Raw genomic sequence first — 16,564 nt, forward strand, 5'->3', positions numbered from 1 at the left:
GAGACACTGTTACAAAGCTGCTCTGGAGCAGAAAGGTTCATATCAGCATCAGCAGCAAGAGACACATAAGCACATGCACCCAGCACTGTAGTGCAGAAATCTTCAGAGCCATAATACTGTATCTGACACACGCAGACACAAAGGAGAAGCACAGTTTGTTCGAGGTAGTTTAAAGCTACTAACATTTCTACGGCCATCTGTGAGGATTATTAACATGATTCACTGACCTCAAATTCAGTTGTCATGATGAGTCAGTGGTCATCGGCACACACACACACACTCCTTGCAATACCAAGGCCTTCCACCTCATTAAACAACACAGCTTCACTCAAACTTCAGTGTAATTACAATTCAATACCATTTCAACCACAAACATTAGCACCTCAGTATCTTCTCATAAATGGCAACAGTTCAATAACTGAGCACAGCTATATACACAACCAGTGGAGCTATACATTAAACACAGCGAAGTATAGACATTATTTCAGCTGTACTGTATATCAGAACCCACCGCTGTGAGATACATCAGGGGATTAAAGGTTACTGTGATTTTAGAAAAAAAGAAAAATGAAGCTCCAGCACTGGAGGACAAACTGCAGGAGTAATATTGACACAGCAAAAGTAAACAGGTGCAATACTAACAGATTGCAATGACTGTATGGTTTCAGTTGAGCAAGGAGACAAACAGATGAAATATACTTTTACAACACTGCCCCCCTCTGTTGAAAAATGGGACTGCAGCTCAAGACATTTTCTTTTCAGGCAACTCTGCACCACCTGAACATCAAAAGACTCTGCTCAAAGGATCCGTGAGCCCTTTCATTCTGATTATTCTCATAATATAACCAATCGATGTTCAAGTCGGAGGGAAAAGCTTTTGATTTCACGATGTTGAGGTGGAGCTGCAAATTAACATAATGCAATGGTTTGAAAAATATGCATTTGGCGATTATGTGAGATTATGTGACAGAATATGTGACAGATTTGGTCAGAAAACAGCCGTGTGAAAAATCTTGTCTCGTGCAGTGGTTTTCAAATGGCCACAGTAAAAGAGCCACAGTAAGGATGAGATTAAGTGTGACTTAAAGCCTTCTGCAGTGTAGAGGGGTCACTTTCAACATTAAGCTCTGAACATAATCTCTTCCTTTCCCATTTTTGCTCCAGAAACTCATCATGGAGTGTGAGTGCCCTCGCTCAGGGAGAGATACAGGTGATGGCAGATGGGCAAGACAAGAACTTGCTTATACCCAGCAATGTGATTAATCAAGATGAGACCCACTTCTATGCGATCTTTCTTTTCTTTTTTTTCTGTCTGCTCCCTCTGTCTTGCTTCTTTCGGAGATGTATGCCATCTCATATCCCTTCAATAACCTGTTAATGGGCACCCGCACTCAGATAATAGCGCTGGCTGAAGAACAGCAAGCAGATAAGGAAAGCTCTAGCTCTAGCTTACGAGTGAGAGAGACAGCGAGCCTGAGACACAGGAGGCTGAGGATGGATAACAGAGGGGCTGGGGAGGTGGACAAGGAAGCACATCAATGCAGAAGGAGGGCCACAGGATTAGATCTGATAAAAGAGCAGGCCATTTCTAGTAATAGCAGGCTACATCGCGATCTACATACACAACAACCACAATAAGAGAGGAGCGAAAGAGAGAGAAAGAGCTGATGACGACAATGGAAGACAATAGAAAAAATGCTTTGTACTGATATTTTTGAGCAATATAAGCAGGGGTGGGACGATAGCACTTTTTTGTGTCCGATACCAATATCTACCAATATTGATATTAGTCCAATACAGTCGTTTTAGACCATTTATGAACTATGAAGCTGCTTACAACACATTTCTGCCGAGTCATTCCAAAGACATAATTCTCCAACTGTGTAACAAATATTGTTCTCTCTAAAAAGAAATAGATAGCCCAAATATGACTCAGCTAAATTGCTTTTATATATTTATTTACATTTTTGTAATTCATCTGTGCATCGTGAAGCATTTTTGGATTGTATCAGATTTTACATTTATAATCTGTCCAATATCTGATCCTGTGATTCTGACTAGTATAGGACCGATAACGATTCACATTCCTAGATATAAGCTAATTTAAAGTATTAGTATATCATATTTACTGTACATGCATAAATGTAAATGTGTACTTTATATGTGTACATATATAAGTGTGCATGCATATTTCTTTTTCCCTTAACTATGTACTTTTTTTTTTTTACTTACCTTTTTTCCTTTTCTTTTTAAGAAGGGCAGCATATGTTTGGCAATAAATTGACCAGCATGTATACTTGTTTGCTTGTGTATGGGCCTTTTCAGTCTCTGCTGTGTGTAACTGTTTGTTGTTTGATTTTGTGGCTGAATAAAGTATACTGCTACTATTAATATACTAACAGCAGACTGATGGGGCAGGCATTTTGCATCCGCTGCCCTGTGAAATCAAATTTCCAGCTCTACCACAGGTTCATCTCTTATGCTGATTCATAGTTTCAAACCCCAGGGTGAAGAGAGAGTTAAGCAAGAGTCACCAGCTGTGCGTTGTGGATGAATGAGTTGCCGTGTCTGACTTTACCGGAATCGCACAATTTGCCGTGGCAACATGCTAGAGGACGGGTGTCTCCCAAGTTGCTTCCTCAGCAACTCGGTAGCTGTGATGCTGTCCTAGCACAGATCAACGTCCATTCAAAAATTCATCACAGCCCACTTGACACACACATGCCTACAAACCCGACTACCCCTCTAGAACTGCTATCTCTGCATATTACACATATCATTTTTTTAAGGATCCCACTGGGCAGGCTTTTAAGGACTTGTTGAAATAATCATGAGGTGCTTGTTGGGTAATGCACTGTGTTTCATTGAGAGGGTCTGATGAGTGGGAAAACGGTGAGACAGAGACACGCCAATAGAGACTGGTCATTATGTATGCGTTGTGGCGAAACCAATCTTTGTTGAGCTTGTCCTCGATTGTTTTTAAAAGGATACTTCACTGGACGCAATCAAATTAGCAAGAACATCACTGATACGGGGTAATAACCCTAAATTGAATTTCTGCACAGGCTAAAGTGCCCCCTCGCTGCAGAATCAATTGCTGTGAAAAGAAAAGGAGGACAAGAAGGACATTCATAGTTAGCAGACCTTTAAAAAGTCCACCAGAGATGCAGGCATGAGCAGGCTGTTTTCACGCTCCGCGGCACCGCCATAATGTGTGCCTGCCCACTGCAACACTAGATGCAATCTATCCAATTATGCTAATTAATTTGAATTACCTTACAGCCCCCATCTCTGACAGTGGAATCAGGTCAGTTTTCATTGTTTGGGAGCTAAGAGTAGCACATGGCGTTAACGGAACAGAAAGTATGACAACAACAAGCTGTTAGCTTTGCACATGGCTGACACAGCTGCAATCACATGTTACTGTACATACACACTGCAGATCCAGAGTTGTGGAACACCTCTCTCATGTTTAAAGTTGTTATTTAAATAACCTTAATTGAATATTAAATTGTTAAATTAAAATTCCATTCTTTTTAATTTGATATGACTCACCAGGCAGCTGTTCTTTTTACAATGGAAATCAAATACTGCTGAATGTTCAGTAGATGCAGCTACATCATTTTAAAATTTCAACAGTGCAATTTTAAAGACGGACAGATGCACTTGCATCCTCTCATGCACTTCAAACCTTCACTACTGCTCTGCTTCCTGATAAGATGATGGTTTATCATATACCAACCAAATTGTTTTTTTTGGTTTTTTAACCATTTCTTTACTTAACCTCTAACCATTTAGTTTTTTATTGACACATTGTCTTTCAGTAGGTGGACAATTTCAGTAGAAACTGTTACATAACATCTCTTTGTTTTATATAAGGTTAATGAAGGTTGCATTGTCCCTATTCAAATAAATATACATATTAGGCTATACACCGGACGTAAATTAAGAGAATAAACTTCCAAAAAACAGTTATTTCACAAAAGTCAATGATGAGTGTGACAAACATATCTGATCTTAAATATCTGCTTATATGAGCTCACACAATATAACCTAAATCAAGTTATAAGGCTTGTTAATAAACTTTTTGCCCTGGTTTAAACTCTATTCTTGTTTTTATATGTCTCTATGCCTCTCTATTCTAATTAGATTTTAACCTTTTTCTTACCTCTTCACTTTTTGTGCATATATTTGAACTATTGTAAGTTGTGGGGGGGTAAGAAATGCATAATGAAAAAACAATAGAATGTATTATTAATGAAGTTGATATAAACAACCTGAAGGGGTGAAGCAACAGGAAGTTGTTGTTGTACATTTTCACACTCCTGCTTCTTCAAAAGTGTAGCTATGCACAAAAACAACAAAACCTTTTGTCAAAAAGCATCTTCGCGGCAGTAGTGACATAACAGCTGTGCAGTGCTCAGTGTGCAACATCAGGGCGACGTTCCCCTGTGAATGATCCATCATCTGACTCCTGAGTCAGTTTCCAGCTGGGGGCTAAACACACAATACTGCAACAGAATGACAGTGTTGTCATGTGCACTTCTCGTCTTGTTCTTCCACACATATTATTCTCACAATAGGTAGTGTTTGAGCAGAGACCACATAGTGTAACTGTGTGAATATAAACACTGGTTGAAGTTATCAAGCAATGACAAGGTTGAGAATAGGAGGAAGATTACAGCCAGTAATCCCAGAACGTGGCCTGCAGACATATGATGCTTTTCCACTACAAAGTTCCACCATGACTCAGCTCTACTCTACTTGTTTTTTTGCTTTCCCGTTAGTAATAGTACCTGGTTCTTTTTTACTACCTGCTCTGGCGAGTTTCCAAGAGAGCTGAGGCAATACTAAATGTGACGTTGACAGACTGCCAGCCACTGATTGGCAGAGAGGCTTGAGCCCGACGTCCGGCACAAGAATCAATCCGAACAATGCCAAACTGTAGATCAGTTTAAAAGACTTAAGAATCCTGAAGACATGCATTAATCTCCAAGGTATAGCTAGGAAATTTCTAAAATCTCAATATTTAATCTGGTGTATTTAGCGACAGCACTGCCGAAAGCCGGCGATCGCGGGTCACATCTTTTTAATTAACTGATTCTAATGATTCAGTACACCGAAAACTGCTTTAGAAGTCACTAGTTGTGCCGAGTCGTGCTGGAACTTTATAGTAGGAAGGCACCAATAGTGGACCATGGATCATATGAACCCAGACTTTCAGAAGATACACAGCTGCTCGTGTCACTACAGATATCTCTGTTTGTTTGGCTAACAAAAAAAAATTCAGTCAACCAAAGTCAACCTTTAAGTAGTTGTAAATAGACACCCAAACAACTATCTGATTTAAAAAATATGAACTGCTTCTAACAGAGTTAACACCAATGCACTCAAGATTAAACATTATGTGTTTCAGTGAAATGCACTTTAAATTTAGGGTATTTTTTTGTTTAATCAGACAGTTGTACATGTAGCAGACATACAGACTCCAACTATAATTCACTTAGTGCTCCACTTGGGAGAGAAAAAAACGGAATAATTGCGTGAGCAACAATAGCCCATTATACGAGAGTTAAAGAGCTCCATCAGTCGACACCACCTCGTCCTCCTCCTCCTCCCTCCTGGTGAGAAGAGCGAGTTAGGCAGCGGATACCACACAGCCAGTAATGAGCAGGCCATAGGCCCATTTGTGCTGGGGCAGAATAAGTCCCTAATGAACCACTGAAGACACTTGGGTCCGCTGAGTCCAGACTGAAATGTGCCACTGATGGCTGAAAGGATGTTGTGTCAACTCAATCAAAGAGCAGAATGGGAGAACAAATGATGGTGTTTGGACTAATTCAAATTCTTGAGGACATCTTTGAGGTTAGCCAAAGTATTTCAAACACTCCCTTCCTCAGGCTGCCTCAGGCTGCCTCAGGCTATACGTGGATATCAACATAAATCACCAAGTACGACATTATAATTTATGTTATGTGTCAGCCCCAAACAAACTGGGAAAACTATAAATAAAAAATATATGCCCTGTTGATATCTCCTTTGACGTTCTCAATTCCCTGTCTGTTATTTACTTCATTGTGAGATGTTATCGAGTCTCTCCCAACTATTTGTTTCATTTTATGATGACATGAGTTTTTGGAGGATGACTTCTTCACCACACTCCCTGAGTCACAGCAGAAAAACTGCACTTTAAGCACTTTCCAAAGAGAAGCTTGCCCTGCCCCGAGCGCTCTACTCCTCACCTGTCTGGAAAGGGTCAAAGCTATTCTGTTGTACATTAGCTCAATTATTTCGGTGGAAAAATTACTCCCATATCATTTTGTAACCCTATAAAAAGCAAAGTTAAAGGAATTACTGTGAAAAATGTCACTGTTACTCCCTCAGGCAGACTCTCAATATAAATAGGAAAGTGTTGCCTGTCATCTCATCTGAATGCATGCGAGTTTAAATTGAGACAGAGAACTTAATGACTTCCCAAAAAAAGATGTATTATTTTTAGCCACTGCCTCTTTTGAACTCCTGTTTTGCACAGGGAAGCCTTTGAAAGTTGAAGACCAACAGGCCCTGCAGGGTGTACTGTTAAACAGTCAGTGGTGTTCCCCATTGCGGTGACTTGAAAATAACGACAACAGAGCATAGTCAGCGGTGACACCCACCCATAGCTTGGACGGCGAGCATCACAGGAAGCAGGAGGGACAGCATGGTCTTCCAGGGTGGATTCAAACCGTGGGTTGAAACTTCTTCAGACACAGCGCTGTAAGGGAGGACAAAAACAGACTGATATCAAAGGTGGAGGAATATCACACAGAAAAATGTACAACAAAATGTGACATGTCATAGACATGTGTGTATCTTTTTGATCTTTACTTTAGCTAGATTTGTTTCCCAGGCAGCTATGAAACACTCTAACATACGGTCTTTATTGAAGTACAGGCTGTTTGAAAGTCTAAAACAATTTGCAGTGACTTATCTAGTTTGAAGTTGATGACTTTATTCCATTCTCTGACCTGAGCCTTAAAGCTTTTCTCTCTCTCAATGTGACTGGACCAGTGATGACAAATGGGGACTTCCAAAGCCTAAAGAGGAAACAGCCGTGTCCTTCGACTGAGGGGAAAACACTACTTGAGGAGCGAGCCTAGACTGAACAAACCGATCCCCTCCCTGTCTACTTCCACTCGACTACCACGCATGAAATATTTATGAGATTTTTTGAGATCTTATACATCTGTATTTGCTGTGACAAAAATATTTTATTTATATTCTGGGCAATACTGAAAGACAGCTTTGTCCCATCAATATGGAATACATGTAATAATTGAGGTTACAAACAGTATAAGAACCTGTGGCTACTAAAAAGCTGTTTTAACCATAATTATATCAGCGTTATTTGTTCACTTGTCTGCAGGAATAAACACAACAAAAGTTGTCATGAATCTTTTCAACAACAAAACAGTGTAGCCTCTAGTGTCAACGGCATTGGAGCAATGTGACTATTAAAAAGGAGTATTATGAAGAAACTCATAAAACTAAATAAATGTACTAAGTCAGACAAGTTTCATAACTCAGCAGGTTGATGTTTTCTGTTTATTAAACCAAAAATGACATTGAAGATATGGGGAGATTTTAAATAATCAGTGTAAATAATATGTACTCCAGATAAACTTGATGTGCTTTGTACATCAAGTGTCTAAGTGTCTAAGTGTCAGCTTATATGAAAAAGAGGAAGATGAAAAACAAAAACAAGGAAAAAAACGGTAGTAAAAGTAGTTTCTATGTTTCAACAGACATACTCAACATAATAAATTCCAAGCAAATTAGGTATAATTATCAATAAACTTACTGTAAAATATCTAGACAGAATAAAATAAAAGACTTCTTCATTGTGTTGTAATGTGCTGTATTCACACATAGTATACTTTCAACAGCTGTTTTTGCAAAAGGAATATCCTTGACCGAGGCAGGATGCCAGTAATAATTGACCAGCAGCCATACAGTACATCTAGGCTGAGCTGTATTAGCATGTCATCATTTCTGAGTGCATTAGAGGGCCTGTGCTCAGCTGGTGTCTCTACCATAGTAACACTGAGTGCCACCTTTAATGATTGGTGTGACAGTTACTGCCTGAGTTTTAAATGATAACAAAGCTAGGGAAAATATATAAAAGAGGTGAGGATCTGTGAACCTGCGCACACTAGGGAGCACAAATGGACACCACATTAAACAGTGGGCATGCAGATTATGTGTGTGCCATTTCAATGTGAGAATGGACAATAATGAAACTGCAATGACAGTGACAATAAAAAATGTGCATCCCTTCATAGTAGAGAATGAAGGGATGACATCATGACACATCCGCTGAGATTAGCTCCAGCTTCCCCCACTCACTTCCTTCAGGCAGCTGTTACAGAGCAGTCATGTGTTAATGTAACATTGGGTCATTCCTTTGTCCTTAACGTCTACTATTATCTTGAATATCCTCCTCAAGACTGAACACATGCAACACTGCTCCTCCGTTTTCAGCCCATTCACTTCAGTGATCTCACGTTAGATTAGATACGCGCTTAAACATGTTTTTAAACGAAACCCCGGGAGCCGCCAACATTAGACCATGTCAAATTATGCAAACAAATCCAAGAACTAGTGTCACAGTAAGAGAGAGAATTAAAAAAGTGACGAGGAGCAGACTGGTGATGCGTACACTGGCTGCACATGTCATCCAGGAGGCTGTTGAATAAGGACTAAGGACTAAGTTAATGTGATATTAAATAAATATCAAAATAAAACTGGGTGAGGAAACAGCCACAGCGAAAAGTCACAGTCATATTTCTTCTTCTCAAAAGTTCATGTCTGTTTAAAAGCAACAAAATGTTTCTATTGCTGGTATGTAAAGATTGTAGCAGACTGCTGAATAAATCTGGTTGTTTTGTTCTGCATTAAATGTTGACCCCTGTGAAACTCAAATAATCACACACACTTTTGTTAAATCGGGTTGATAAGAAAGCGTGACATTATGTAAACAAGTTGTGGCCGAGTCATTTACAAAATACAAATTATACATTCACACTGTACTATACAGAGCAATCTTTATACATTTATTTGCAATTGAAAAGATTTTAAATACTAGTTTTCCACTTTTTTACTACATGAATGGGAAATTACCCGGGTTAACAGTTACCACTAGGCTGTAGAGCTACAGTATAAACATCGAGGTGTGGGTGGATACCTAGATACACTATGTCTGAACAAATCCAAAACTGTAAATTCAGCATACGGGCATGTACCAGACATAGAGATACATACAAATTCAGAGAAACCTGATCAGTCGTGGTGATTCATTTTGATCTTGCAGTCAGCTGTAGCTCCACCTCATGACTAAACCCAATGTTTTTTTCCATAAGACTGGCTTCAGCAGAAAGGATATGGTCAGGGGTTCATCACATAATTGCCAACACAGCACCGCTGCTCACCACTTCTCTGGACTTTCAGGAGGCCTTTGCCTGCCAGAGACCAGCTCGAAATGCTAGCAATGCCACTGGAATCTACCAAAATTCACGTGGAGGTGTTCAAAAATCCACATCACACTGATTCCCTCTCAAAATATATCCATGTTTCTTTCTAAATGTAGTATAAACCGAACTGTGCCAACACAGCAAACCACAGCCTGACTGTCTGTGATCTCCAGACACCAAGAAGCCATCAAAGGTTTTTTGTTTTTTTTACTGGATGACTCAAGTACTTTACCAGCCCCATGCCGGGATGTGTTTTTTTTCATGATTCAGCTGAACAGCGGGTATTGAAACAAGCTCACCGCCCTTGCAAGTCAGAACCTTAAGAATATAAAGGCACACTAAGGTAGCACTGCACAAGGCTGTATTTAAGAAAAAAAAATAAAAATATGATGTGAATATGAATAATGCTATGAAGGCCAACATTATATTGAACCAATGAATCAAAAGTACAAGCAGCCCTTTATTCTAATTTTTGCTGCTCATGTTATTAATTAGTAATAGCTATCTCCAAAATGAAGACTATTAAAATAAGGAAAACATGAAAGACTCTCTGAATTGAATTTCTTTCAAAGACTGGTGATCAGCTTTTGAGCCATAATAACCACAGCATTTCAATTTGAGGATTACTAAGCTTCTCACTGAATGTTAGGGTATCACAGAACATTAAGATTTACACTGCCACTATTATTAAAACAGTTATTAGTATCTTATATTATTATCATCACTACTATTATTGTTATTACGAGTTTGTTTTTGTAAAAGTTTGTAACTTTTTTTTCTGTGAATCTCCTGCTTCCATTCTGTCCTGGATGACAAGGCCATTCATAAGCACTATTAATATAATGGATCCGACTGACCTTCTGGGCTCAAATGTCTCATTGGCATATGGCTAGCATCATTGCCAACCCTCTCAAGCCATTGGGAACTATTCAACCCTTGATGATGGGCACATTTCCAACCTGTATGGCAGCGGTCCCATCGAGGGGAGCGAGCCTTTCAAATCCATATGGCAGCCGTGGTTAAAATTTACCAAGCCCTCTTTCATGTGGGGGAGATGTGTGCGCATATCAATTAGTACATTACTTAGTCAAACAGTACATTAGTTTGACAAACTGAGGAAGGAGGAGCTCCATAAACTTCCAGAAAGCTTTATGGCTAAGGAGTTTTATGAAAGCTTTACTTGCCAACTTTCACTATGAAGAAGTCTAATTTACAGTTTACAGTTGCCATGCATCAGCCTCGTACTGCAATCCAAAAAAATAACTAGTACCGCGCGCGGTTCTGAACGGGTTCGAGCCGACCCACGCGGGTCGCCGTGTGCCACGGCTCCCCGCGTGCCTCGCGCTCTCACCCGTTCATTCACCGCGCGCGGTACTAGTTATTTTCAGTACTAGTTATTTTCAGTACTAGTTATTTTCAGCGGCGTCCCCGCGCATGTCGTTCCAAATTTTGAGGGGGATCGGGCAATGTATGGCAAAGTTATAGGGCACTTCCTGTTTAAAATGGCAGACTCCCTGTTCGGTCAAGTGCGTGTCCGTAAACGTGTTCAGGGAACTTCCCTTGTCTTACATATCAAGTTTTGTGCAGATCGGACAATCTTAGAGTTTACTTCCTGTTTCGGGCATTCCACTTCCTGTTGGGAGGTCATCTTTTGCAGACATGCTCAGGACAGGTCCCTGGTGTCACATATAAGGTTTCGTGCAAATCGGACAACGTACGGCAAAGTTAGAGGGCACTTCCTGTTTAAAATGGCCAACTTCCTGTTAGTCTCTGGAAACATGTTCAGGGAAGGTCCCATAACTCACATATCTAGTTTTGTGTCAATCGGACAATGTAAGACTTTACTTCCTGTTTCGGGCGTTCCACTTCCTGTAGGGAGGTGACCTTTTACGGACATGCTCAGGACAGGTCCCTGGTGTCACATATAAGGTTTTGTGCAGATCGGACAATGTACGGCAAAGTTAGAAGGCACTTCCTGTTTAAAATGGCCGACTTCCTGTTCGGTCAACGGCGTCTCCGTAAACATATTCAGGGAAGGTCCCGTAACTCACATATCTAGTTTCGTGTCAATCGGACAATGTAAGACTTTACTTCCTGTTTCGGGCGTTCTACTTCCTGTAGGGAGGTGACCTTTTACGGACATGTTGAGGAAGGGTCTGGGGTCCCACATACTAAGTTTCAAGTGGATACAACAATCCCTGTTGGAGCAGCATCAAAAACTATAAATGTAATTCTGTCTGCTGTCACCAGGGGGCGCTGTATTTGAAAATGAATATTTTCATATAGACGTGTTCAGGGCCGGACTGTCATCAATCCTTGCAAGTTTGGTTCAGATCGGACCAGGATTGGCAAAGTTGTAACAGTTTCTTTTTTTAGAATTTTCTACCACCACCAGGAGGCGCTGTTTTGAAAATGTATCGTTTCAGCAACATAGTCGTCTTCAGCAACTAACCATCATCAACTATAGCAAGTTTGGTTGGGATCAGATCTTCCATCGCAAAGTTATAAGAGTTTCATTGTCTGTTGTGAAAAATTATTATTATCTCCAATTTTGGCGCCCCCTATCTCGTACGCCATACAATATTTTAAAAAGCTTTTGATAACTTTTGATGCTCAACTCGTCCACATTGATCTCACCAAGTTTGAAGGTGATCGCACAAAAGCTCTAGGAGGAGATAATTGAAATACAAGCTGTCATATTGTCTGCTGTCACCAGGGGGCGCTGTTTTCGAAATTGAATATTTTGATATAGACGTCTTTAGGGCCGAACTATCATCAATCCTAGCCAGTTTGGTTCAGATCGGACCAGGATTCGCGAAGTTGTAGCAGTTTGATTTTTTGTCCCAAAAATCCGACTTTGCGTCGTTGCCATGGCAACACCGTTAAACGATTTGTCGTCATATTGATCACGCATCATCTACCATGTGTTTTGACTGTTGTCACCAATTTTGAGTGCGGTACGATTATCTGTGTAAAAGTTATTCCCGAAATCGTAAAAAAACTTTTTTTTTGTGTATTTTCTTTCACCACAAGGAGGCGCTGTTTTCAAACTTCACCGTTTTTTCATAGACGTCTTCAGCCATGGCCCATCATCAATCATAGCAAGTTTGGTTTGGATCGGACCTTCCATCGCAAAGTTATAAGAGTTTTGTTTTTCTGATGCGAAACATCAGAATCATCGCGAACTTTGCCGCCCCCTATCTCGTGCGCCATGCGACATTTGAAAAAACTTTTGATACCGTGAGCTCCTCAACTGGTCCACAGGGACCTCACCAAGTTTGAAGGTGATCGCACGAAAACTCTAGGAGGAGTTAGTTCAAATACCATTGCTGCGAATTCGCCAAAATCGCCCAAAAATCGCCAATCAACCCAAGATGGCGGATTTCCTGTAGGTTTCACGGGAAAGTCGTCATCGACTTTTTTGACCGTCCCCACCTAATGAACGTGTGTACCAAGTTTCGTTCACGTACGTTAAACCCGACATGAGTTGACCTAATAGAAGTTTTTTGCGTGACTTTTTAGCCCCTCCCACCTCCAATTTTCCACGCATTTTCCCCGAACGACTTTCAGACGTAAATTTACACCAGGATTGATGCGGTCACAAAAATCTGTGAGTTTTGGGGTATGGGAAAGGCCTCAAAAATGCGATTTACTTTTAGGAATAATAATAATAATAATAATAACTAGTACCGCGCGCGGTTCTGAACGGGTTCGAGCCGACCCACGCGGGTCGCCGTGTGCCACGGCTCCCCGCGTGCCTCGCGCTCTCACCCGTTCATTCACCGCGCGCGGTACTAGTTATTTTCAGTACTAGTTATTTTCAGTAATAGCTATTTTCAGCGGCGTCCCCGCGCATGTCAATCCAAATTTTCGGGGGGGATCGGGCAACGTATGGCAAAGTTATAGGGCACTACCTGTTTAAAATGGCTGACTTCCTGTTCGGTCAAATGCGTGTCCGTAAACTTGTTCAGGGAAGTTCCCTTGTCTTACATATCAAGTTTTGTTTAGATCGGACAATCTTAGAGTTTACTTCCTGTTTCTGGCATTCTACTTCCTGTTGGGAGGTCATCTTTTGCAGACATGCTCAGGACAGGTCCCTTGTGTCACATATAAGGTTTTGTGCAAATCGGACAACGTACGGCAAAGTTAGAGGGCACTTCCTGTTTAAAATGGCCAACTTCCTGTTCGTCTCTGGAAACATGTTCAGGGAAGGTCCCGTTACTCACATATCTAGTTTTGTGTCAATCGGACAACGTAAGACTTTACTTCCTGTTACGGGCGTTCCACTTCCTGTAGGGAGGTGACCTTTTACGGACATGCTCAGGACAGGTCCCTGGTGTCACATATAAGGTTTTGTGCAAATCGGACAATGTACGGCAAAGTTAGAGGGCACTTCCTGTTTAAAATGGCCGACTTCCTGTTCGTCTCCGGAAACATGTTCAGGGAAGGTCCCGTAACTCACATATCCAGTTTCGTGTCAATTGGACAATGTAAGACTTTACTTCCTGTTTTGGGCGTTCCACTTCCTGTAGGGAGGTGACCTTTTACGGACATGTTGAGGAAGGGTCTGGGGTCCCACATACTAAGTTTCAAGTGGATACAACAATCCCTGTTGGAGCAGCATCCAAAACTATAAATGTAATTCTGTCTGCTGTCACCAGGGGGCGCTGTATTTCAAAATGAATATTTTCATATAGACGTGTTCAGGGCCGGACTGTCATCAATCCTTGCAAGTTTGGTTCAGATCGGACCAGGATTGGCAAAGTTGTAACAGTTTGTTTTTTTAGAATTTTCTACCACCACCAGGAGGTGCTATTTTCAAAATGTACCGTTTCAGCAACATAGTCGTCTTCAGCAACTAACCATCATCAACTATAGGAAGTTTGGTTGGGATCAGATCTTCCATCGCGAAGTTATAAGAGTTTCATTGTCTGTTCAGAAAAATTATTATTATCTCCAATTTTGGCGCCCCCTATCTCCTACGCCATACAATATTTTAAAAAGCTTTTGATAACTTTTGATGCTCAACTCGTCCACATTGATCTCACCAAGTTTGAAGGTGATCGCACAAAAGCTCTAGGAGGAGATAATTGAAATACAAGCTGTCATATTGTCTGCTGTCACCAGGGGGCGCTGTTTTCGAAATTGGATATTTTCATATAGACGTCTTTAGGGCCGGACTGTCATCAATCCTAGCAAGTTTGGTTCAGATAGGACCAGGATTCGCGAAGTTGTAGCAGTTTGATTTTTTGTCCCAAAAATCCGACTTTGCGTCGTTGCCATGGCAACACCGTTAAACGATTTGTCGTCATATTGATCACGCATCATCTACCATGTGTTTTGACTGTTGTCACCAATTTTGAGTGCGGTACGATTATCTGTGTAAAAGTTATTCCCGAAATCGTAAAAAAACTTTTTTTTGGTGTATTTTCTTTCACCACAAGGAGGCGCTGTTTTCAAACTTCACCGTTTTTTCATAGACGTCTTCAGCCATGGCCCATCATCAATCATAGCAAGTTTGGTTCGGATCGGACCTTCCATCGCAAAGTTATAAGAGTTTTTTTTTTCTGATGCGAAACATCAGAATCATCACGAACTTTGCTGCCCCCTATCTCGTGCGCCATGCGACATTTGAAAAAACTTTTGATACCGTGAGCTCCTCAACTGGTCCACAGGGACCTCACCAAGTTTGAAGGTGATCGCACGAAAACTCTAGGAGGAGTTAGTTCAAATACCATTGCTGCGAATTCGCCAAAATCGCCAAAAAATGGCCAATCAACCCAAGATGGCGGATTTCCTGTTGGGTTTGGATCATGGTCATAATGTAATTTTTTCTTCATCCTGACCCACTACACATGTGTACCGAATTTCGTGCATGTGCGATATTTGTGTTGGTCATGGTGAATTTGGACAGGTGGCGCCGCACTTATTGGCCCCTCCCACATTCAATTTTCGACGCACATTCCCCGAACCTTTTTCAGACGTAAATTTACACCAGGATTGATGCGGTCACAAAAATTGGTGAGTTTTGGGGTATGGGAAAGGCCTCAAAAAGGCAATTCATTTGGGGGAATAATAAGAATAATAATAATAATAATAATAATAATAATCCTTCCAGTTTCAATAGGTTTCTTGCAACCTTGTTGCTCGAACCCTAATAATCTTTTGCATTTCAATAGGGTTCTTGCAACCTTGTTGCTCGAACCCTAAATAATAATAATCTTTTGCATTTCAATAGGGTTCTTGCAACCTTGTTGCTCGAACCCTAAATAGAAGGGAGGCAGCATTAGACTGAATAGTTTTATCCGCCAGACAGACCAGTATAGACAGTTTCTCCAACATCGAAGCCACAGGATCCACTTTGATGTAAGATTTATTTTTATGTCAGCCCGACACATACTGTACTGTATATATATCTGAGCAATAGTAGGGATAATTATAAAATAATGGTAAGAACCAGGTAGGATCACAAATGTCAGACACATCCCTGGCATAAAAATAGCAGCCGAGCATTTCGCAGAATGTCACATAATATTATGATCTCTCTGCTGCATCAGTGATCATTTGCCATACATGCTGTCAGTGTGGTAAATACTACATCCTCCTACGTCCCATAGGAAGCTGTACCTGCCAACAGTACAGCTGCACTATCATGTGATGATAAGGGTAACATGAGGACAGGAAACATCTCACTGCAGCCTAAAGCACACCATATCTTGTCCAGGTGGTTTCAATCCTTTTAGTTTTTTTAATCAATAGCTCTTTTTCCTAAAGGAAAGTGTCCTTGCAACACATCACTGTTTGCAGGAGTCTTTTGTGAGCTTCAGAGGGACTTTCCCTTTTTCACAAGAAAAAAAAAAACAAAATACCAGAGAAAGTCTGAAAAATAAAGTTTTTTCTCCTTCTCGTACGATTTAACATTTACTGACCTCTCCGATTATGCTTTTACCACATGCTGGTCCTCAGCCCTCAAGCTGGAAACTTGGGTTGGGCATTATAGTCAAAAAGGCTAATATTAAAAATCAGTCAGTATTGACATTTCTTAAGATAGATGT

The 16,564-nt window shown here is 40.7% G+C and overlaps 1 protein-coding gene across 2 annotated transcripts in view; it reads right to left on the reverse strand.

Annotated features, from left to right (window-relative positions):
- The window catches only part of cd276 (CD276 molecule), a 66,209-nt gene that overhangs the window by 46,600 nt on the left and 3,045 nt on the right, over positions 1–16,564 (reverse strand). For both annotated transcript variants that reach the window (XM_058630112.1, XM_058630113.1), the window contains exon 2: positions 6,657–6,754. In XM_058630112.1, coding sequence (XP_058486095.1) covers positions 6,657–6,702 — 46 coding nt within the window. In that variant the 5' untranslated portion in view covers positions 6,703–6,754. The remainder of the gene's footprint in view (positions 1–6,656; positions 6,755–16,564) is intronic.

Source organism: Solea solea, chromosome 5 (genome assembly GCF_958295425.1).
Source record: "Solea solea chromosome 5, fSolSol10.1, whole genome shotgun sequence".
NCBI lineage: Eukaryota > Metazoa > Chordata > Actinopteri > Pleuronectiformes > Soleidae > Solea > Solea solea.